This window comes from Larimichthys crocea, chromosome I, assembly GCF_000972845.2.
Source record: "Larimichthys crocea isolate SSNF chromosome I, L_crocea_2.0, whole genome shotgun sequence".
Lineage (NCBI taxonomy): Eukaryota > Metazoa > Chordata > Actinopteri > Sciaenidae > Larimichthys > Larimichthys crocea.
The window spans coordinates 41,523,008-41,547,878 of NC_040011.1; the positions used below are offsets into that span (position 1 = coordinate 41,523,008).

The 24,871-nt window shown below is 41.6% G+C and overlaps 2 protein-coding genes across 3 annotated transcripts; both read left to right on the top strand.

Annotated features, from left to right (window-relative positions):
• Positions 1-3,872: 3,872 nt before the first annotated feature.
• mtmr7a (myotubularin related protein 7a) lies at positions 3,873-13,867 on the top strand. Its single transcript, XM_010732896.3, has 14 exons — positions 3,873-4,076; positions 4,302-4,424; positions 4,506-4,668; positions 4,787-4,944; positions 5,039-5,167; positions 6,428-6,562; positions 6,786-6,918; positions 8,879-8,988; positions 10,138-10,263; positions 10,600-10,649; positions 10,734-10,934; positions 11,132-11,266; positions 11,449-11,575; positions 11,693-13,867. The coding sequence occupies exons 1-14, from the start codon at positions 4,053-4,055 to the stop codon at positions 12,035-12,037; spliced, it is 1,959 nt and encodes a 652-aa protein (XP_010731198.1). The 5' UTR covers positions 3,873-4,052; the 3' UTR covers positions 12,038-13,867.
• A 3,360-nt stretch (positions 13,868-17,227) lies between these two features.
• On the top strand, positions 17,228-24,295 carry cnot7 (CCR4-NOT transcription complex, subunit 7). Of its 2 annotated transcripts, XM_019258514.2 has the most exons (7): positions 17,228-17,445; positions 19,548-19,671; positions 19,750-19,943; positions 20,269-20,430; positions 21,496-21,640; positions 21,723-21,833; positions 22,689-24,295. In XM_019258514.2, exons 2-7 carry the CDS (start codon positions 19,555-19,557, stop codon positions 22,818-22,820), a joined length of 861 nt encoding a protein of 286 aa, XP_019114059.1. In that variant the 5' UTR covers positions 17,228-17,445; positions 19,548-19,554; the 3' UTR covers positions 22,821-24,295. The 2 variants fall into 2 exon arrangements, with proteins under 2 accessions (XP_019114059.1, XP_019114060.1); XM_019258515.2 differs by lacking the exon at positions 17,228-17,445 and having other exon boundaries at positions 17,459-19,671.
• The last annotated feature ends 576 nt before the right edge of the window (positions 24,296-24,871 follow it).

The window sequence follows — 24,871 nt, forward strand, 5'->3', positions numbered from 1 at the left end:
TTGAGTTTGCAGTGGAGATTATATGTGCCAAGACCAGCTCAAACCAGCTTGAAACCTCAGTGGGAAGGTGGCAGCTGGCCGCTAGAAACACCGTCCAACCCACAGACCAGAGACTCCATGGCATGGCAACAGCCCGCTCTCTCTCAGTTTGTCCATCCAGCCAAACATCATGGCCCATCGCCCACCAAACCTTGGCTGCAGGGGCTGATTATCTGACGTGCATGCTGATGAGGAAAGCCAATGCTTTACTTAGTGGTGTGCAGACTGGAGACACTACTGTTAATCCTGGCTGTTTGTCTTAAACACACATACGTTCATCTAAAAAAACTGGACTTAGAAATACTTATTTTACTCAAATACAACCAGGAGTGTGCAATAAAAGGACTATATGACTCCCTGAGGAGCATGAAATAAAAAAACTAAACTATCATGTGTTGAAATTTACTAGTCGTGGTTTTACAAAGTACACACAGTGGATCAGTGAAGCTGGTGAATCAGATTGTTACACTAGAGTAGAATGAAAATATAAATAAAACATAATTAACATCATGTAACCTGTATTCAATGCTGGATATGTATTGGAAAAATTCCATAATATACTCCTGGAGCACTAAAATACTAATAGTTTCTTCACATGCACGTAGTCTCCGTAACCATGGAAAGGATGGAAAGGAGTCACTGGCTCACCGTGTCTCAATGTTGACATGCGCTAATTCTGTGAAGCCAATTGAATGCATTTGCCCTCCAATGGCTGAGTGACCCAGCTTCAAAATCGTGGATATGGTCAACAGATTGAGTGGTGTTTGCCTTTGTGAACACTGGGACTGCTCGCTCCAGTTAACACTGGTGTCACCAGGAAATGTTAGAGTGAACAATCACTGATAAGGCAGACAACAGCTCTGAGGAGAATGAAGACGCCAAGAGCGGACAAGAGGATGTTTGACAGAAATATAACTTGTTTATGTGGACGTACCAAAGCTAAATAAAGGACAGGACCACAGATAACTCGGGGGCAACAAGGACATCCATTCACGTCTGTGAATAAAGAATATATAGGACTGGAAAATAGGTTAGAAATCTGTTTAGGAGGCCAGTCTTAGTCATGGTTTAGATGTTAATAATGTAACAGCACTGAGCGTCCTCATATTACATTTTAAGAACAGTCTGGGGACTGCAGCCTGAAGACATTACCCATTACCTTGACTTAATACTTTTTTTATTAGGAAGGAGGATAAAGTATTATCCATTCATCCCTGCTCAAAGGTCCCTCTCCCCTCTCTGCTAAATATGATTTCCTGTACTCACTGTTTTTTTGTGTCTAACTACATTTGTACGTATTTAAATGTAACACAATGACCATTCATGGTTTAGGACACTACACAGGCCGAACGTTTGGATGTGGGTCAAGGTACAATCTCAGAGTATAGTACTGAACCCCTCAGTCTTATGTTTTAACACATTTGGCAACAGTAACAGATTCTTTTAAATATGATTTATGATGTCCAAGAATCCTTTGGCCTGTGGGTTAATTGTGACCTTAAGCTGACTTTATTCCAAGTCCCTCGGGATGCACTGACTTCCAGAAGTGAATTCCACACTGTAAACGTGGTTTACCATAAAATTGGTTAATATGCAACGAGGGATTTCACAGGTTTACAACCCTAAATAAATATTTGGTTTCCCTCTGCACATTTGATATCTTTTTGGAACTTTTTATATGAAGCAATTACTCCTAGATATCATTTTTTCAGACATGTACTGGCGATGAAAGAGATAGCAAACATGAACAAAGGTCAGATCGGTCATCAAGGCTGATTTGTCTTAATTAGTAAATGCACATAATATCACTGCTTATCTAAACAAAAGGCAAAATATGAGATCTGTGTCATATTGTATTTTATAATCACTGGACAATCAAGCTTATTTTGGTTCCTCGTACATGAATGCAGCCAGTAGGAGAAGGCGTGCAGCAGAGCTCCCAGGCGTCAGTAAGCCAATCACTTCTGCTTAGTTTAACTAACTACTTTTATTGTTTTTTTCTCTGTGTCTACTGTCCTGCAACAGATGGCTCCTCTGCTCACTGGAAATGCTGCTGTATATAAAAATACATCTGCTGAAACTGTGAGGATGTCAGCAGGAATTGATAAACTAAGACAGCTCGGTGTGAGTGCGAGTGTACATCCAGTTTAAATCTTATGGGATCTATCTGTGTTTGCACTGGGGAGCTTCTTAAAATATCTTCACGCTCTGTTGAACAGTGCAACAATCACTTAAGCTCTTAACTCTACATATTTTTATGCTCAATGCCAGAATGTGCAACTGCACCCTATTAATTCAGCCTTTACATAACACTTCAAAATGTCTTGGTGACACACCCCTTAACATCTGGAACAGCTGACACATCATGTTAAAAGTTGCACGGATAGATACCGTCTAACCTAGAAGTTGTAAATCTGAATGTTGCTGACAGATGACAAAAAAACACTATAGAATATGGTTAGCAAAAGGGAATGCTTTCAAAGAAAACAGCCACCCTTTAAGTGTTTTGTTGTGTCTGACACTTTAGCTGTAAAATGTCATTGTCACTTACATCACACCGTAACATTCTTCCTTCCTTCTGTCCCTGTCAGTTTTCTAATGTGAGAAGAATGAAGTGATTAGACGTGATATGTGCAGCAGTAGCTCAGTCCAAAGGGGCTTGGCTTGATGATTGCAGGGCGACCAATCAAGCATGGACCAGTCAATGCAGATGTGGACTGAGATGTCCTCGCGCAACGCCACTAACCCTGAACCACACGGACCTCTGTATGGCAGCGACCCATTGCCCATATAAGTGTTTGTGTGCTCAGACCTGTGTGTGTTTGTGAAAAGTAGTAACAGAGTGAAATAAATGAATTTCCCCAAGGGGACAATAAAGTACATTATTATTATTATTACTCCCTCATTCTCATTTTGACTTCCACCTTTATCATTTTTATTAGAACATTTTGGTGACTTCTCAGCAAAGTTTCACCAAACATGAACCTCAGCAGGTCTAATCATAAATCAAAACACCTGTGTGGGTATTTACGTTTACGTTTATTATAAGGGACCATGTACAATTAAAACATAAATGTTGCCATTTCATGCATTGTACCAGAGTTAGCCTCAGGCTAATTTACATCCGCAGTCCCTTTAATACAGCTTTGTGTGTCTAGTCTTTTTTGCTATTTGCCTGCATTATCAAGCAGTCTATGACTGGCTCTTATAGTCAAAACAAAAACTAGATTTTATACATTATGAGGTTTGTTTATTTATTTATACATCCACACTGACCAATGCAACAAAAAAAAGAAATTAAACTAGATAGTGTCTGTCCATACCAAGTAGAGCATTTGTGTCTGCAAAGCTACTCCCACCATCATCTTCCAGTTATCTTGTTTATCAATAAACCACGTCACTAATCAATAAAGCTACGTAGCCGTTTCAGTGAAAACGTGCAGTGGGTAACACATTTTCCTGACCTGAGGTCAGCAAATGTCTTTAATTTACTCGCTGTTGGCTGTGAACACTCAAACAACAGTCAGTGTTCAGCAGCAGCAGCAGCAGCCAGAAGAAGGCCACAGCTGGCTCCGGTGCGGTGTTTCGGTTTAACGAGTGACCGTGTTAACCGGTGACAGTTGTTGTCGCAGTTACGACAGGTGTAGCTGTAACGTATCTGTGAATGCCTCTTTTGTTTATCGTGTTATAATATATAATAAATAAAAACATATTTGATTTTATTTGACAGCTACGTGCTTCAACAGCTGCCGTGACGGTCACCAGTTGACACGGTCACACGTTAAGCCGAAACAACGTGAGGGGCGGGCTTTAGGACCCAGCAGCGCAGCTATTGGCGGAGCCAGCGTAGCAGATATTATGGTGGGTTTACCTGCGCGCGATCTGACGGCAACGTAAACATTTGAGGCTAAAGGTGAAGCTAACGCGTCAAGCTACCACACTGTGCACATGTGGAGCTGTTGGCAGCTGTGTTAGTGATCACAGGAAGCCGCGGCTCGTCTCTCCAGCTGCTGATGGAGCACATCCGACTACCAAAGGTAACCGCGGACCTGGCTGCAGTGATTTCCGCACTGTAACCTCCCTCTGTGCGTGTGTGTGTGTGTGTGTGTGTGTGTCTAATCCAAATCATTGCGCAAACATAAATTAATTAAAAAGGCGTGCGTGGTGTCGGCCACGTAGGCAGCCAACATTAGACAGGGTGTGTTTGTGCGTATCAGCGCTGATAAGCTGCGTGATGTTGTTGTTCCTCCACCCTCTCCCAGGTGGAGAATGTCAGGCTGCTGGACAAAGTGTCCCCCAGGAGAAGTAGGGTGGGCACCTTTTACCTGACAGCCACGCACACCATCTTTGTGGAAGACGTGGCTGGAGTGCGCAATGAAACATGGGTATGATGACCACAGACCGAGCAACAACAACAAAAGGTGTGAATAATAATAATAATAATAAAAAGGTGTTTGTGCTCTCAGGTGCTTCACAGTTTGGTGTGCAGCGTGGAGAAACAGTCAGCCACGGCCTCGGGATCTCCTCTGATCATCCACTGCAAGAACTTCCAGGTTCACCACTTCGTCATACCTCTAGAGCGGGAGTGCCATGATGTTCACCTGTCCCTGCTGCGGCTCTCCCAGCCAGGTGAAACTGTGCTATCCTCATGGTTTAGAAGCAGAGCAGTGCATCTGGCTCTTGCGACACTTTCGGTCTGTCTAACTCCTACAAATTGTGCATCAACGTGCAACCTTGTGCCTTGCAGAGAGTTACGAGGAGCTGTACTGCTTCTCCTATAAGCCGAACGTTGACGATGAGGAGAGACGGCAGGAATGGGACTTCTTGGACCTCAAGGCTGATTACAGCAGAATGGGACTCCCGAACTCCCTCTGGAAACTCTCCCCCATCAACCAACGCTACAAGGTCAGTGAGCCGACATCTATGACCGGTTGTGCCGTTTTATCCTAATAAGGACATGGCTGTAAATTTAGACTTTTTGTTTATGTTGTGTCCGAAGGTGAGCGACACGTACCCCGCTGACCTGTTTGTACCTGAGTCCGCCTCACCTCCGGTCATAGTGGGAAGCTCCAAGTTCAGAAGCAGAGGCAGATTTCCCACTCTGTCGTACTACTCCAAAGAAAATCATGTAAGTTGACTGCATACGTGCATGAAGGGTGAAAACATTTCACACAGCAACACTGACGATCTCTGAGACCCTGCGCAGGAAAGCTTGGTAGAACGTTGACAGAAAAATAAAGATAAAAGATCATAAATTCAAATTTTAAAATGTCACGATGACATTAGTTCTATTTTACATGGCAAGCTTTAGTTGCCAAAATTACTTGATCCTCGGCGCTGCCCTTCCTCTTCAAGCTCGGCCCTGCCATGCCTCTTTGTTTCATGAAAAATGGGAACCAGAAAGTGACTCACATACCCCCCGAGAGTATAAAGAAATCACTGCTGTTGAGTTATTGATGCTCCATGCAGGCCACTTTTTGCAGTTGGGCAGTAAAAATGTAAAAAAAACATTGTCGATTTGAACCCAAAACTCATCTATCTTTCATCGACTATAGACACTGAGGCTGAAATAACTTGGAGATGCAATCGACTATAGACACTGAGGCTGAAATAACTTGGAGATGCAATGGTGCCAAAGTAGCACCAGATTCTCTGTTTGGTTTGGTGTAATTTTCTTTATGGGCTTTATGGGCTCTGCACAGGCTGCACTTCACAGCCATAGAGGTTGCTGCAACGAAGCTACAGGGCAATATGACAATTTGTGTTTGAAGATCTAAACAAAAATCATCGTTTTTTTTGTCATTTTAGTTTTTATTGATTTCCAAAAAAATGACCTGCTACGTGACAACAAGTAGATCTTTGCCATGTCAGTTGACATTAGTAAACAAAGTGGAATAGAAATATGTAAATAAACATATGAGCAACTCAGCAGATCCTTAGCCATGAACTCTAAACACAAACTTTGTCAGGTCCCATGAGGAGAAATCACAGCATGAGTAATTACAAGTTTCTATATCTGAATCGGGAATAAGCCCGAATCTTCACAATCTGCTCTATTAATCCTCGACTGGACAGTTGGGAGTGCTTTATGTGTGTGAGGTCAGCTTCCCAGGGTTGAGGGTTGTAGTGTGTGGATCTCAGATCGTACAAAGGGGCTCCGCTCTGGTTCATGAGCCAGAAGGGATAGATCTCTTTCCCTTGTGTCCACTAACTGGTCAACCAGTTAGATTGTGTGGTTGATTAATTTAATTTGAAAGAATGAGATGTGAGTTTGTATTCACTGTGATTCTCACATGTCATCCAAACTTATAATTCACTTTAAATCGACTGTCACAACGTGCAAACATTCCTGTACGATGCCTGAGTGCCTCTCGCCTCTCTCTCCCAGGCTGCCATCTGCCGTAGCAGCCAGCCCCTTTCAGGTTTCAGCGCTCGCTGCCTGGAGGACGAACAGATGCTGGAGGCCATATTGAGGTCCAATCCCCGCAGCGACTTCATGTATGTGGTGGACACTAGGCCTAAGGTGAGCCCTTTTTGTGCCCTCAAGGAACGGCCTGCATAAATACAAGAGTTACGCTACAATGCTGTATGTTCAGGTGGGCTTTATTATCCACGCTGCGTGTTGCCAGCTGGACGTGCTCACAGCAAAATCCTCGAAAACATCATAATGTGCGTATGCGCTTGTTGAACGGTGATCGACAAGTTTAATTATTTTGCTCTGACCGTTGTGCAACTGTCTTTTCCAGCTGAATGCAATCGCAAACCGAGCTGCAGGGAAAGGCTACGAAAACGAAGACAACTACTCCAACATTAAGTTCCAGTTCATCGGCATTGAGAACATCCACGTTATGAGAAATAGCCAACAGAAAATGCTAGAAGGTAATTATCATGTCCTCCGGACATCTTCTACGTGATTGCAGTTAATTAAAAACAGTAGTCCATTCATCGGCGTGTTAATATGTTTCACCGCACCCGTGTTTGTGGTGTGAAATCAATGTTTTCTGGCATCTTCTCTTTAAAAGTCTGCTGCTTCTTCACATTACTAAAGCAGAGCGGGACCCCATGCTACCCCTGTGGCTTTCATATGCATTCATGCAGACCGGACTGTGCTGCAATCATCCCTCGAATGAGCCCACAGGAGAATTTCTGGGTATTGTACAGGGGTACTCCTAGGAAGACTTTAAATCCATCTGGATTTTATTTCTGAGCTATTTTGGTTTCCTGGAGTGGACAATCTGGGACTTTATCCCCCAAAGAGAGACAGAGGGCGTGAGAATGATGTGATTTCAAGTCTGAAAAGTTATAGCTGTTCTTAGTTGTGATAACTCTTTGCCCCCTGGCAGCACAGGGGAAGTCTTCAAATGCTGGAGACAGCGCCTGCCTTTCAGAGCCTGGCTGGCTCTAACTTTACACACTTTTTACACACAGAGCCCCCCCGCCTCGCAGTGTTAGCTCAAACATTACTTCAAAGTGGAAGTGTGCTCTACAAATGATTGAATGAACCCTTCTCACTACTCCTATCAGAGCCCCCCCCCGGAGCGCTCTTATAGTTCAGCTACACAGGTGTAGTGTCAGCAAAAAAAAAAAAACACTTTGTCAACACATTAGTGAGTGAGGAGCGAGCAGCTGTGTTTCAAACACTTATCTCATAGTGTGTCTGCGTTATGAATGTTAATGTGACGAGTTGTCCTGAGCAAATATGAAATGTCAGCTGAGGAGAAACGGGTTCATGTCACTCCGCCCCTCCAGTGAACTTTCAAATATTTATGTGCTGAACCCTGAAGATAAGAAAATAAATTTTAGATTCGGTTTTACAGGATAAACAAACGTAATGCAGGAAGCCTTGTGGTACAGGAATGGATCTTTTTAATTGACAGTCCACAGCCATGGTAGCTGCTCTGTGAGGCTGTACTAATACACAGTGGTTCTTCTTCAATGCTTAGCAGGTATGTTTTCCATGCTCAGCATCTTAGTTTGCTATGACCTAATTTGCTAATTCCTGTCTGTGCCAAATATCATGGCAATATAATTGAGGGCCTCTAGCAGCTCCTTTAGCAACAGACTGCTACTCCCACCATGTAAGAGGGAGCACGAGCACAGGTCCTAACAGCTGACACCAGCCTTACTTCATGACTTTTTTCTATATATTTCTTATTTATGATAACTAATCATCAACCTCTGTGTATACAAGTGAACTTCTCTGATGTGGGATCATTAAAGTCTTATCTTAGCTTATCTTATGAAGTAGGTGCTAAGCAGCTTCACCTAAAACCACAAATGAACCTCGTCGCGGCACTAGAGGAGAAGTCAGGTATCACCAAAGAATTTAGGATTTATCCTCTGCGGACCATGAATATATGTACGACATTTTTGCACTAATGATTATAAGCAGATATTGAGATATTTTAAGACTTTGACCGGAAGGTTGCGCTTGCAGGAAAAAAGTGAGGACATAAGCAAAGTGAGCAGGGTTCATCCTCAGGGAGCGTGAATGTCTGTTTGAAATGACATGGAAATCCATCTTTGGGGTTATTTCAGTCCGGATCAAAGTGCTGTGCAGACCGTTAATGCCATCCCTAGAGCCTCGCTGCTATCGTGACTGAAAACATTGACTGGCGTCCAAACGTACCATCGCATGAGAAGCTGAGAAAAGAGAAATGTTTTGTTTTAGCGCTACTGTGACCCACATTTTCTCATGCCACGCACAGATTCCCTGTGAACTCACTCTCATGGATGTTTATTGCAATGTGAGAGTCAATGTGAGGTTTTTTAATAAAGTCCAGCGATCAAGGTATGCCCCACGCTTCCTGCCGGTGACACAGCTGTGTTGTGGTTGCAGTGTGTGAGCTGCGTTCCCCCTCCATGTCCAACTTCCTGGAAGGTCTGGAGAGCTCAGGCTGGCTGAAGCACATCAAAGCTGTTTTGGATGCAGGCATCTTCATCGCTAAGGTCAGTCTGGAGGTTAATCCCTGCTGTCTGCCTCGCCGCTGCACTCAATATTAGCTTAGGTGTTTGTGTGTGTGTGTTGTATCCTGTATGTGTGATACAGATTGTCTGTCTGTGTAAATCTGTCCTGCAATAAGTCCTTTAGATCATTTCTATCAGGCTGTGCCTCGTGTGGGACTTTTAGCTTCACCAGATTCCTTCTTATAAACTTGTTCTGAGGTCCACCGATCAAGTACATAAGGTTGCACATGGTTAAATTTAGAGGCAGGATTTACATGCAGCCTAACAGGAAGACGTTTGTTCCTAAAAGGTGCAAATGGGAAAACAAATATCTGGTAACTTAGCTTTAATAGCTTTTAATTAACTGATAAAACCACCCAAACCAACTCCATCGGAAGTGTGAAGCAGATAAAAACAGAAACTATAAAATGTAATCATAATAAAAAGCACTGCCAGTCATAATAAAATCAGTTTCCCTGAACATGAGCAACAGAAGCTTCAGTCTTTAAACTCTTCGTGTGTTGATTTTCACAACTTATTGTACCATTTTTAACTGGTACAAACATCACAACACACTTTTAATTGAACACACGGTTGGTTTTAAAGTTTTATGTGTGGCCACAGACTGTATCTTTGTATCTGTTGGCATGTTATGAATCAGTGTGCAGCCACAGGTCCTTTAAAGGAATATCTGTGGAGCTTGTAAATAAAAGCTCATTTCTTTGTGCTTTCAATGTTTCTTGCCTAAATGTATTGTGTGAATCCTTTTAAATAGTATTTGCCACATTAATATTGTTTTATTTCTTTATTTTAAATGTTCGCATCTATGTTTCCTTGCTGTCCTCAGAAGACCAAGATTTGATTTTGAAATATTTCCAAACTGGTAAAATTATTTTTTATTATATTAAACATTTTCCCAACACATTTCTGAACAGGCCCTTCATCAGGGCGATTTAACAAATTGACCAAAAGCTGTTTGCCATTTTTGGGGAAATTAAATTTTTGCTGGTCCACCAAAAATGAGTGGAACTTTTCTGGTTACAATTCTGACACAGATCAATGCTGATATTTGTACTTCCAACCACAATTTAACCAGTGTATTATTTAATGCTGCTCGGACACTGCACAGACTGTGTATTCGTGTGTCTGCAGGCTGTTGCAGAGGAAGGTGTCAGTGTCCTGGTTCACTGTTCAGACGGTTGGGACCGCACCGCCCAGGTGTGTTCGGTGGCGTGCGTGCTGCTGGATCCTTACTACAGGACCCTCAGAGGACTCATGGTACATACCAAAGCTTTTTGTATTTGTTAAATAATACTGTGAGTGACACCTACCCCTCTGGTTCACTCTGTATCATATATCCAGTTACATTTGGACTGATAATATACCATACTGTGCTCATGAGGCTTGTTTCTTTGACCAGAAGGATTTGTTAACTTGGAATCCACCAAAAGCTGCACTGGAAAATAAATATAATAGAGAATCCAGCTTTTGGGAATTGTTCCTAAAGTCAGAGGAAAGTGACCCCACAGAGAGGGTGAAGAGGTTCAGTCATTCTGCAGGGTTTAACTGTCTGAACCTTTAATCAGGCCACGTGTTTTTTTTTTCTGCACTCAGGTTCTCATCGAGAAAGACTGGGTCTCCTTTGGACACAAGTTCACTCACAGGTTTTATTCCGAAGTATTACTTCAATAGAAACTATGTTTTAGAAGTTGTGTTTGGATCCAACTGATGTAACCTGTCCTCCCCAGATGTAACCACCAGGTCGGAGACCCCAAAGAGGTGTCTCCCATCATCGACCAGTTTCTGGAGTGCGTGTGGCAGCTCATGGAGCAGTTCCCCTGTGCCTTCGAGTTCAACGAGAGGTTCCTCATCACCATTCACAGCCACATCTACTCCTGTCAGTATGGCAACTTCATTGGCAACAACCAGCGGGAGAGGATAGAGCTGGGGTGAGATTTACACCTGCAGCCACCATCACTTTATTCTCCTTTTCACAGCACAGACATCTGGTCAGAGAAAAGGCTACTGAACAGAAGTAACTGTATATTACGTCACCAAGCTCATGCATACAAAGACACTATGTTTAGCCTGTTTTTATGTTGCCGTCCTGTCTTTATCTCTTGACTGACGCTGGACATTCATACAGATTACGTGAGAGGACTCACTCTTTGTGGAGTTATCTCTGGACGAACCAGGCGGATTACATCAACCCTCTGTACAGACCTAACCACAGCCAGACTCAGGGGCTCCTCCGACCATCTACCGCCCCCTACTGCTTCAAGTAAACAGTAACAACACATATAACTTAAGTTTAAAATCTACTGTGGGCATACAGATGTATTTCATATCACAAGTAGGTGGAAGCTTTGTTATAAATCCACATAAATGGTGAAAGAAACAAATGAAGGAGTACCAGTTGTTGCCATGTTCGTTTCAGAGTTGTAAATCTCTTGCTTCGTTAAGGTTTTGGAGAGGGTTGTACAACCGTTTTGATCGAGGGATGCATCCTCGACAGTCCGTCGAGGATTATCTGAGTGCCATCCAAGAGGAGACGCAGCAGCTGGAGGAGCAGCTGGCTTCACACAAACAGGTAAGACTGAATACACACCGCTCCTCATTTCTCTCTGAGGAAAAAGAAAATATCCACTGCAGTGTTTTTTCCTGATTCTACAAGATGACTGGTACCTTTTTTTATGTTTATTAATAGAAAATTGCTCAACTGGAGAAGGAGCAAGGGTGGAGGAGTGTTACGCAGAAAGCAGCCACTTTTGATAAGAGCCCCACAGCGTGGGTTCATGGTAATGACCTCGCTCTGGCCAACACCCCTCAGGACTACACAGGGGGCTTCCTCACCAGCAGCCCCTGTCAGCCCAAAGCCCCAGACAGCAGCCTGATCCTCCTGCCCAAGGACTTGAACCAGTCGTCTGAAACCAGCCTCTCAAACGGCAGCGATCAGGAGTCGGGGATCGCAGACCTGAGCTGCCGTTCACCCCTCAGTGAGGACAGCCCCAGAGATCCAGACTCTGATGAGGCTGCCTACTCAGCTGCCTGAGCAAATGTAGCATTTGGATGAAGGTCCACGGGGCCTCTGAACAAACCTACACATTCACCAAGTAACCCAGCTATTGACTAACACCAACTTCTATTTGGGTTACACAACTGACTTGCACTTTTGTTTGCATGTGGTGTGGCAGACTCTCCATGTTGCCACATACATACTAGTTAATAGATGTTTACTGTAGCTGACCACATTTTACTTCTGACAGCGGTGAGAGTAATTAGTTTCAACATAGCAACTCCGAATGTTGCTCACTGTCATGTCTGATTATGGCAGAATTAACCAATAGGAGTCTGCAATGGTGCAATATTGGAGATATTATTATTCTACTGAGGCCTAATATCAACACGCTGTGATTTAGGGTGTATGCTTGCATTTTCCTATGGTCTTCCTCATACTTTTGTTTATTCATCAGGCATCTGGCTTTACTATATAAGCACTTTCAGTCAGCAGCACCTTGATAATGAGTTTTCAAAGCAAAGAAAACTAAGACTATAATTTCAGTCTTAAAATAAAAGCAAAATAATTGAATAAATGGTGAAATAAGAACAGAATTAAACAGATCAAACTAAAGCTGCAACAATTAGTCAATATTCAATTAGTTTCCAACTATTTTGATAACTGATTAATCATTTTAAATCATTTTTTTGAAGATTTTTTTCTTTAGAAAATGCCCCAAACGATTAATTATCTGAGTTCAGCTTCTCAAATGTGAGTATTTTTCTGGTTTTAGTCTTTAGCCCCTGTATGGCAGGTTAACAAAACGAGACATTTGAGGACACCACCCAACATTTTTCACCGTTTTATGGACCAAACAAAGTAATCAACAAAGAAAATTCTCGCTAGTTGCAGCCTTAGATCAAACAACAACAAAAAAACACAAAAAAAAAGCAGACTTGAGTTAAAGCTCATTAAGGACGAGGAGATGACAAATGTGTACAGGATGTAGGCTGTTGACATACACACACTGCTAATTAGCATTCAGAATGACTCATCTCTGTAGATGTTAAATGCTGTCGCACGTTGTGGTACTACTCACAGGCCTGAATGCGCAGCAGTGATCATGTTCTACCCCAAATTTAGTCCAGACAGAAATGAATCAGCAATTTAACCCCAAAGGACGTGTCACTCAGCACACCACAGTGACCTCAGCTGGGTTTTGGAGTCATTACACTACAGTTAGCTGTGGTTCATTGACACCTTGTGTCCACACCTGGGTACTTCACATGGACACACAAAGTCATGTAATATTTTCCCCACAGCAAGATGTGAAAAACAAGCCTTTAAAACGAAACTTTAACCTCTTACCAAAGGGAATCGAGTGTCTACTGGTATAAATAGTGCGCGTAGTAAATGATATGACGGCTGGATACTGAACCAGCAGACTGGAGCATGAGAACACAAATGCACCGCTGCCTCGAGCAGCAGATTACCGACCAACTTTTTGAGTATCTGTGTCGTCTCGACTGTAAAATAAGCATTAAAACTGCTGACTTGAACGTCGTAGTACACATTAGGTGCACTCCAATACTGCAAATGAGCAATGCACAAGGCATTAACAAGCAAAGCATGTTAAGATATTTTTGTACCGACCTATTTTTTTTTCTTGACTACTGTACTTTTGCTTTATTGCATGTTGTTTTAATTTGTATCAGAGTCTAAACTGTCTGACCTCGTATGAAAAGAGCTTTTTCTTTATTTTTTATTGTCGTGTTCATTTGTTCAGGTGGAATAAGAGCCAAATATGTTCAACCGATTTAAATGCAAAGTGTAACTTGTGTCAGTTTTCTTTTGAAATAAATAATTGTCGTCATATTCTAATAATTCTTGGTTTTGTATTTTGTTTTTCTAAAGAATCAGTTCACCCAAATTACAAAAAACTTTCTCACTTATCTCAAATGGTATGTAGCAGTGCAAAGATTTCTGGATAATCTACAGAACACACTGTTTTCATAGTTGATTTGTCTGGCTGTGTGATCTGTGGATTCTTCAGAGTAACTGGGACACTAAAAATATGTTTGCTGTTGAATGTTTTTGATGTGTAGGGAAGAAAGAGACCATTCCTGGACAAATAAAACTATCTGCATGGCTAGATATCACAAGGAATAAATGAGAAATGATGGGAAACTTGAGTGAACCGGCATGAAGGATGTTATCCTGCACGACTTTACTCGGTTTACAAAATCTAAGTTTTGTATATTGAATTGAACAGTTCCTCTAAACAGTCGATGAGCTCCACAGTCATCCCTTCATTTTCTGTAACACCCTGGACAAGTCGCCAGTAGCTACACAGCAGCTACACGTCATTCTTGAGGATATTTACATGGCCCTAGCTGGGTCTCGCTTGTTCCCATTTTCACATATAGAAATCTTGATGCAAGAGAGGTGCAACTGTGTCAAAAGATGAATATCTAAAAACTGCACTTGCAGAATCAGGTCATTTTACAAACTACAGCAATACTTTTTTTTGTTGACTGGTAGTACTAGTCGGCCTCTATCAGATTTTATTGCATTTTTAGTCAGCTTTAGCGAGGTCAGCATCGGTCCCTGTTGTTTCTGAACATCTGTCCAGCTGTACTGGCCATGACCCAGACCCTGAAGCCCTGTGAGCGCTGTGTGTCTCATGCAGCTGTCTGCTTTTTATTTAATATCCGCAAGCAAAAAAGAATTTAGCTTTGAGGATTTACGGTGCATTTTGTTTCTGCTTGTCATTTTAGTTTTTACAGATTGGTGTGGTGTGAAACCAATGTGTCAAAGACAGAAATGGAAAGTGCAAGATTAAGCTGATGTATGTACAGTAAGAAGACTGATGGGGAACTTAGCTTTAGGATAAAATATCCCAGAAGGGAGATAGGGTTGATCATAAATAAGAAATATATGGAAGAAAGCCATGAAGTCATGCTGGTGTTAAAGCGTCCAACAGCTGTTGCAATGAAGGACCTGTGGTAGAGCTCCTTCTTACAATATTGGGAGTAGCAGTCTGCTGCTGAAGGAGCTGTTTAAGGCCTCCATAGTCTGATGCAGGAGGTGAGAGGAGTTCATGATGGATGTCAGCTTTGTTAACATCCTCCTCTCCCCCACTTCCTCTATTGGGTCTAAGGGGGCAGTCCAGGACATAGCTGGACCTCTTGACCAGTGTGTTGAGTCTCTCTCTCTACAGAAGCACTAAGCGGTCAAACATTCATACATTTCATTTCATCTGTTTTCTTGTGATAACAAGTTTTCTCGAGATCTTGAGTCATTTATGTCGATGTATTTATTCATCACAAAATAAGAAATCCAGAGATAACAACATTAATTTATTCGATCTTAGGAAAACAAAAGGATAGTCTAGTATATTAAATCATTTCAATTGAAACATTCCCCTGCTCCTCTGACATTGCTACTGGATGATGTTTCCTGAAATGATTTAATATATTAGACTATGCTTTTGCTTTCTTGAGATCTGAAATTAATTATGTTGTTATGTTAGGAAAACCTTTGGTTATTGAATTATAACAACATTTGTTACTTTGACATAAATAAATATATCAACAACATAAACAACTCGAGATCTGTAGAAAACAGAGGAAATAAAATGTAGGACAGCTCCATGCTTTAATAGCAATGACAGCAGAAAGGATGGGCAGCGCTTGAGTGACGTCTGTTGGCTGTACTGCGTAAATATCAGCACAGACGTGGATCATCAGACAGAGCCAGGCCGAATGACGCCTGGGTGCTCAAGCAAGCCATTTGTAACTGCACTTAGCTGTCAATCAAAGCGGCTACGCTGTTAATTATGCATAACTTTAAGTTTTTAAAAAATCTGACTCATGTCATGATTGTAGAACTTAGCTATAGAGACCAGAACTGTTTTTTGTACCAGGCTGTAAACATGTTTATTTCTGCTGTGAAGTTGGACATTTGAACATGGGGACTTATGGAGACTGACTCACTTCTGGAGCCAGCCTCAAGTGGCGGCTCGAGGACTTACAGTTTTTAGCACTTTTGCATTGGCTTCATGTCTCAGGTGCACAGGGGCTTCCATACCTGTCTGTGCTTTAATGGCCTTTAAAGGTTTAAACGATCAATTATTACATGCAAAACATGCTCACATACATTAATTTAACATTTTGTCGTCTCAATAAACAAACATGCTTTGTCTTCTTTATTTATATTCTTTATTTATTTATTATTTGTTGACACATGTTGACACCTTAGGTCCTCGCAGAAGCAGTGAATTCTTTTAAATCACTTCTTAAAACACATTTTTATGGACTTGCTTTTATGCAATATATATATATTTTGTTGTTGTTTTATGTCATTTATCATTAGGATTTTTTTATCCATTACTTAACTTTTTTTTAAACTTTTTTTTATTTATATATAATATTTTTATTACATTTTCTGACATGAACACAGATAACAAACAAATATCTGACTACTTGTTGTGTGATATAGACAGTACAATACACTCGAGAAAATCTTCTCCGTATATTAATAAGCTGTAAGAGTATCACTGGGAGGACGTGGGAGGCAAGTATATGCACATACACATATATACACAATCACACATATACATAAGGAAATGCTCAGTCCTATTACATTAATTGACAGCGATGTAGAAAATACATATTTGTAAAGAAAGAAAAGTAATAAAGAAAATGTCAATTTAGAGAGAAAATGCTACTTAACTTCTTTTTTAAATAAATGTATTAAAAGTTGTATATTGTCTTTTAAATGTTGTTAATTCTTCTTGAGTATCTTGTCGGTGCCTGCCTGCTGTATGTGCTATATAATAATATAAGTTATTATATTATTTATATTATTTGTTGACACATGTTGACACCTTAGGTCCTCGCAGAATCAGTGAATTCTTTTAAATCGCTTCTTAAAACACATTTTTATGGACTTGTTTTTATGCGATGTCGTCTGTTTAACTTTTTTTTTATCTTTCTATATTTTATTGTTGTTTTATGTAATTTATCATTATGTTTTTTTATGCATTACTTGACTTTTTTAAAAGTTAAAACGTATTAAAAGTTTTATATTGTCTTTTAAATGTTGTTGATTCTTCTTGAGTATCTTGTTGGTGCCTGTCTGCTGTATGTGCTATATAAATAAAGTTATTATTATTATTTATATTATTTTATATTAAATCAGCTGCATGACGTGGAGGAGGAGGAGGAGGAGGAGGGGGGGGCATGCACGTGCACATACGCGCATGACGCGATGTGTTTTACGTGATGACGTCGCGCTGTGGGCTCAGCTATGATGGCAGCCGTGGGTTGACATCGATACATTACTGCATATAAAGTATTTAAAAGTTAGCGGAAAGCCCCCTGACACAGTAACAGAGGACAAACTCACAGTTTCCGGATAGCACACACTTCACACACACACACCGCCCGGTTTGGGGAACGGTAAGTTCACGAGGCTGCAGAGAGCTTTGCGGTATCAAAGTGCCGCCTGCAAGTGTGTGTGTGTGCATGTGTGTGTGTGTGTGTGTTTCTAGTCTTACACACACGCTTTATCATGCCTCGAGCTGTCTGTGTGTAAGAGTTGTGCACACACCTGAGAGGACTCCATGTTAGCTGTGTGTGTGTGTGTTTGTGTGTAGCTGCTAACTGCTACAGGTAACCTACGCTGGCCCTCAAAGTGCTGCAGCTAATGTTAACAGCTCCAAACGACCTGCATGTGTTTGAATGGACAGCTGCTGCTCTCAGGTCTGTGCACAGACAGTGAGGTAGCTGTGTGCCTGAGCAGGTTGCATGCACTGCAGCTCATATGTTGTGTTTGCTGATCTGAGGATGAAGACGTCTCACCTCTCACCCAAGAAGTGTCTTCACCTACTGACTGACTGACCGTCCAGGTATCTATCCTGTATAGCTTCTTCTTGCATGAGAGGCGAAACGTCCTCCCGAAAGGACACCTTACCCCCCCCCACCCGCTGCTCATCGAGCTCCACAGCCTACAAAGTAGTCTCCGGGTACTGCACCCACCTCTTATTCAGGCGTACGTTGACCTCACGACCATCGCGTTCCTCCTCGTGTACGCTCAGGACAATCCAGACTCTTCTCGTCCCTCTCTACCTTCAAAAAGCTCCTGAAGACCTCCAGCTCTTCAGTGTTCAGTGAAGAAATTGCTGAACTCCATGGTCGATGGTGAGGTCAAGGAGGGAAGAAAGAGTTCAGGAGCCTCTGATGTCTTATGCTGTAGTGTTTATTTATGTACCATGGCCAAGGAGAATTAGAGACACTCTCAGAGTACATCAGAAGTGCCTGAACCCCGACAAAACTATTGTTCATCCGTACATTACCTCACGACCGTTGCGTTCCTCCTCGTGTATGCTGAGGGCAATCCAGACTCTTCTCGTCTGTTGTTCTCACGTTGGGAGCTCAGTTGTCGTCCCTCTACCTTTTAAAAAAACCTCCTGAAAGCCCTCCAGCTCTTCAGTGTTTAGTGAAGAAATTGCTGAACTCGATGGTGAGGTCAAGGAGGGAAGAAAGTGTTCAGGAGCTTCTGATGTCTTATGCTGTATTATTTATTCATGTAGCTTGGCCAAGGAGAATTAGAGACACTCTCAGAGTACATCAGAAGTGCCTGAACCCCGACAGATACCCCGACAGAACTCTTGTTCATCCGTACATTACCTCACGACCGTTACGTTCCTCTTCCTGTACGCTCAGGACAATCCAGACTCTTCTCGCGTCTGTTGTTCCCCAGTTCCCATGTCTCTACCTTCAAAAAGCTCCTGAAGACCTCCAGCTCTTCAGTGTTCAGTGGAGAAATTGCTGAACTCAATGGTCGATGGTGAGGTCAGGGAGGGAAGAAAGTGTTCAGGAGCCTCTGATGTCTTATGCTGTATTATTTATTTATGTAGCTTGGCCAAGGAGATTTAGAGACACTCTCAGAGTACATCAGAAGTGCCTGAACTCATGCTGGTGGTCCGACTTTAAACCCCTGCAAACAGAATGTATTTACCCATGTAGAAACGTCAACGGCAAGCTCTTTATTACGTCTAGGAAGACAGCATAAGGTCTTCACAGTGTTGAGATAGGTTGGCACCTGCTGTTCTCTCTACTACTACTGCTGCCGAGGACCTCGAAGCCCACACGTGACCCCAACACCTACTGCACCCACATATTTGAATGCTCTCATTCATCCGTACATTAACCTCACGACCGTTGCGTACGCTCAGGACTATCCAGACTCTTCACGTTGGGAGCTCAGTCGTCGTCCCTCTACCTTTTTAAAAACCTCCTAAAGACCTCCAGCTCTTCAGAGAGTTCCTCCTCTCCAACACTACCAACAATCTATCCCCCTCTACTACTCTCATAGTACTTATTGATGCACTAACATGTCCTTGCTGGATGACTGAGAACCTCCACCCACATCATGTGTTGTATTTCTTTGTCCTCTTATTAACTGGTGTGTCATAGGTCATGGGTTAGATCTATGAAGCTTCTGTTTTGTTGTGTTTCTTCTTTTTTTTCCCTGTCATCTTTCTCTCTGTGTGGTGAAGTGGCACTATGCCCGCAGCTACTGTGGATCACAGCCAAAGAATATGTGAGGTTTGGGCCAACAACCTGGAGGAGGAGCTGAAAAGGATCCGACATGTCATCCGAAAATACAACTACATTGCTATGGTGAGTGGTGCTCCAAGTAAGACGACTCTTATCTCGACACGAGCAGATTTCCGACGACTTTTGTCTGTCTTCTTACAGGACACTGAGTTTCCAGGTGTAGTAGCCAGACCAATCGGAGAGTTCAGAAGCAACGCTGACTATCAGTACCAGCTACTGCGCTGCAATGTGGATTTGCTCAAGATAATCCAGCTGGGCCTCACGTTTATGAACGAACAAGGGGAGTATCCCCCGGGGACATCGACATGGCAGTTTAATTTTAAGTTTAACCTCACGTAAGATGTTTTATGCTTGTCTCTCACTCATTTTCGCCTCCAGTGTGGTGTTCAAATTCAACCAGGCCATGTGTCCATGTGTCTTGAAATCAGTTAACAATTAACACTTAATAGAAAACGTATGGGGTTTTCGCAACATGTGTTGGATTAGGCTCAGGGATGAGTGTCTCAGCTTGCTTCCGGCACACATAGAAGAGACCTAAGAGATCATACTACCCTGTCAAAATCAACATTTACAACTCTCATGATTGTGATGTTCAGTCACCGTTCTAATACCTACCTGATTGTCGAAAATAATAACAGTGTGATGCGTCTTTGTCATCAGAGAAGATATGTACGCACAGGACTCCATTGAGCTCCTGACCACTTCAGGGATTCAGTTCAAGAAACACGAGGACGAAGGCATCGAGACGCTGTACTTCGCGGAGCTGCTGATGACGTCAGGAGTGGTGCTCTGCGATGGGGTCAAGTGGCTGTCGTTTCACAGGTATTCTGCTTCGGTAGCTGTTTTTGTGAATCGTGGCAGCTTTACGGTAGACAGCTGGATAGCACGGAAGGAATTTCATTTAGAAAAGTGGAAAATGTGCAAGTGTAATGTCCGTTTTTCAGTTTTTTCCGTTAATTCTGGCATCATAACTATTTGCTCAGCACTGTGTACCAAGTATTTCTCAGTTTATGGTGTATTCTGTCATATCTGCACACACACAGAGATCCTTCAGAGTTTAAATGTTTACTGATGTTTGCCGTGGCCTTTCAGAAGCACCGCAAATAGTGTCTGGATTTTGTGTATATAGGACAAGATGTTACGCAGAACTGTGACCGCTTTCCTACAAAAAAAAACTTGCTGCTCGAGTGAAACGAACACTTGTTTGTTTGTTTGTTTGTTTTTTTTGTAATATTGGTCTGTAACCCACGACGTAGTATTTTCTACACTCTGCTGCTTAACATCTTCATTTCATACTCAGTTTCCCACTGTGTCTCCATGGCAAACTGAGGCTAAAGATAAACCAGGCTTTGGAAAATAAACAAAGCTTAGGTTTGAAACGTCACTGTCATCTCGTTCAGGTATTTAGAACACACATTTGCCAACAGGATCTGATGTCATGTTGTTGATGTTTAGATTCGTAGTTGTTTAGTTCATTGTGTTTCTTTAATTTATCACTTAGCGTTGTTTTCTTGTGAACTAGTTGTTAATCTCATTTGAAAGTTGGTATTCATCCTTTTTCAGTACCTTTTATAGCCGTTGATCAGGAGGATGTTTGTGGTAAAATCTTGAATCCGAAGATCTTTTTTGGGTTAATGTCTTTAAGTGGTTTGTTGTCCTTGTATGTGTTGGCGTCTTTTACACTTACATATAAGGACGAGCAGGTATACGCATAAGGAAAAAATAGCCAATCATCCTGTCTTTAATTATCTTTGTTTTCACAGCAGATTGGACGTGACAGCCTCCCTCTGTGTGCTCTTAAAAAAACAAGGTTAAAAGGTGTGTCTGTGTGTGTGTGTGTGTGTCTGTGTGTGTGTGTGTGTGTGTGTGTGTGTGTGTGTTTTGCAGTGGATATGACTTTGGATACCTGATCAAGATTCTGTCCAACGCTAACCTGCCGGAGGAGGAGGTGGACTTCTTTGAGATTCTTCGCTTGTACTTTCCAATCATTTATGATGTCAAGTACCTCATGAAAAGCTGTAAAAACCTGAAGGTATCCGAATAAATACAGCAGGATTATTTTTGTTAAACCTTGACTAGAAGCGTGGATGTTGAGCAGATGTTTTTGTTTTCAGGGCGGGCTGCAGGAAGTAGCTGAGCAGCTGGAGCTGGAGAGGATCGGACCACAGCATCAGGCCGGCTCTGACTCTTTACTCACAGGCATGGCTTTCTTCAAAATGAGAGAGGTACGCTCCTAAAGTCAGAGAGAGGCGTTTGAAGCACGACTGTGGTGAACCTCAAACTTCACAAAGCCAGACCAAAGTGTTGGCCTGTATGTTAATCCAATCTTGAGTATGTCTGACCTCAACAAGTGTGAATTAAAAACTGTCAGATTAACATAAAAGCTGCAGCAGCACAGGTCATAACTTGCAGAGAGAGATCACGTTTATCGACTTGTTATCACACTCATCAGTTCACTAAACACTGGAAAAAGCCTGAGATTACATCAGTCCAGAAAGGAGAGTATTCTGATTACACTTGCAGCCTGAGAGAGAGAACGGAAAACATTCTTCTTCCTCACCATAAGAACATTTTAAACTCACCACACGCTCTCTCTCCAAAAGCCAAAGATATTTTATTTACAACATAAAAGCAGCAAGGTCTTTCATCTCGAGGACAGGACACTGAACATTTAGCTGAATATTTGTCAGCATATTTTATTCAATGAAATGATTAATTGATTATTCAATCACATGATATAATGATTGTTCAAGCTCATTCCTGCCCACAGATCCCTCCTCTATCTGATTAACTCTAAACTGGGCTTCAAATTGTCAGTTTTGTTGTGGCTCTCTAGAAACTTTCCATGGAAATATGCAAATTTTCTGCTCCTCCTCGTGAAATTTGAGCTTCTGAAATACTTTGCCAGGCTGCTACAGATAAAAAAGTCACTTTATAGTGTAACTTACCACCACATAGAGAGAGAGAGGCCCTGATGATGACATTAACCCCATAATACATCTGCAAGGGTTTTAAAGATGGACTTGTCATGGTATTAAATGGACATGAATGTTTCTCAGTATCCTAAATTTTCTCCACAGATGTTCTTTGAGGATCACATCGATGATGCAAAGTACTGTGGTCACTTGTACGGGCTGGGCTCCGGCTCGGCCTACGTCCAGAACGGAACGGGGAACGCTTACGAAGAGGAGGCCAACAAGCAGCAGTCGTGACATCGCCGTGAAACTCTCCCATCCCGAGGTTCAACGTGCACAATCAAAAGTGCGGCACTGAAGCCAAGCTTCGCCAACCGGATGATGATGATGATAATAATGGAAGAACACACAACAAAAAAAACAACAAAAAAACATGCATACATCATTATTAGCAAGCTGTTTCTCATAGGCTCTGCTCACCTGTAGACAACTGAACATGACGGTCAGAAAATTTCACAGCTGTCCTCACGCATGCCGCTCGCTGGCTGCGTGTGAATGTGTGTGAGTTTAGTCTTTTATTCCTACGAAGCGGTGTAGGCAAGCCTGGTTGGATCAGTTCAATTTAACATGCTTGAAGAGATGGGATTTTAGTTTTCCTAAAAAAAAAAAATGTTCTGTAGAAAATGTTTTGCACTTTAAAGCTCTAACCTGATTTTATATGGAAAGCTGAATAAGTTTCTGGTGTCTCTCTCTCTTTCTCTCCTCTTTGTTGCCTTCTCTACGTTCCCATTTTACATTGTGAACACAACGTAACTCTTTATTCTCACGCCTCTCACCACGCTCAGCCTTAATATTAGCTGTGTTCTCCTCTTTTTAAACTTTAATTTATTGAGCTGATAGGATTCAACACTAAGACGCCTCGTGTCGGTACGCTCGCCCCCCCCCTATCATCCAAACTCTTGTACGATAATGAGAAAGGGAGCTCTCAGTGAGTCTGTTTACGTGCACATGAATATCTTATTGAAGTTTTTTTTTTTTCATGTTTATAATGACCTGAATAAGCTCTAATCCCACTGTGAGAAGCCTTCAGCTAACAAGCTGGTGTACTCTGCTTATACGTAGATGGGATTCGAAAACAAGTGAACACATTTCCTCTTTACTATTCGTTCCTGTTTTTTTGTATTTATGATGCTCCGAGTAGCAGTACATGGATATATACATACATATATACTGTATGTACTAGATGCATAGGTTTCATTGGAGGAATGTGGATTTGTTTGTGCATGTAAACACCCTCAATAACACAAGCACACATGAACACAGACTCTTTCAACCAAATTCACCAGACCTTAAAAAAAAAAAGAAAACTGCTGTAGGACATGCTGAGGTTATCCTGGACTACTCTGTCGAGAGTAAATTTTCATTTTTAATTGAATTTAAGGTTTTGTAGAGTTTTAGTGTTGTAATAAAAGAAGAAGAAACTTTTACTCATCGGGGGAAAGGAACAAGGAAAAAAAAATCAATTATGCCTTTTAATGCATCTTTTTGTTCGAGTGGATTTCATTTCACTTGTAGTTTTGGCCTTTTTGAATGACTTTTTTTCTTTTTGTATTGCTTTCCAGTACCTTCATGCTGCGTAGAACAGCCGCATGTACTTAAAAAACCAAAAACAAAACAAAAAAATGAATAAATGCAGTGTTGTTGAATAGTATCCTGAACTTCCATAAGTGTGTGTTGAAGTGTTAGGTTCATCACTTTATTAACCTCCCTCAGTGTCAAAAAAAAAACAACAGACAGCTGGGACACTTTTCTTTCTTTCTTTCCTGCAGCACATCTTTCACACTGTAAAGGAGTAAAAGAAGAATATGCAATATACAAGAGGATTGTTTTTAGATTATTTTGTAAATAAAGGCTTGAAACTTTTCTACCATAAAATGCTCTCGGACGTTACATCTTCTTTAATGACTCTCGACTTGAATAAAGAGGCTGAAGATGAGCTCGTTTTATTCTTATAAGGCATCACAACTGTACAGTACGTCACCTCACACATCCATATTGTCTCTTGAGTCATACAGACAGAAGAATAGAAAAATATAGATTGACACTGACTGTCACCATGGAGCTTTTTTTTGTTTGTTTGTTTTAAACAAGCGTACATTCTTCCAACTAATTTCTAGTGATGGTTTTAATAGTCTTCAGCCAAAGATGAGAACAGACAAACTCTTCAGAAGGTGAAAATATACTGTACAAAGCAGCTTTTTTTTTCTGTCTGCAATACATACACAACATCCCGTTGTGAGTTAGAAAAAACACTCAACAGTATCTGCTTTTTTTTTCTTGTTTTGTTT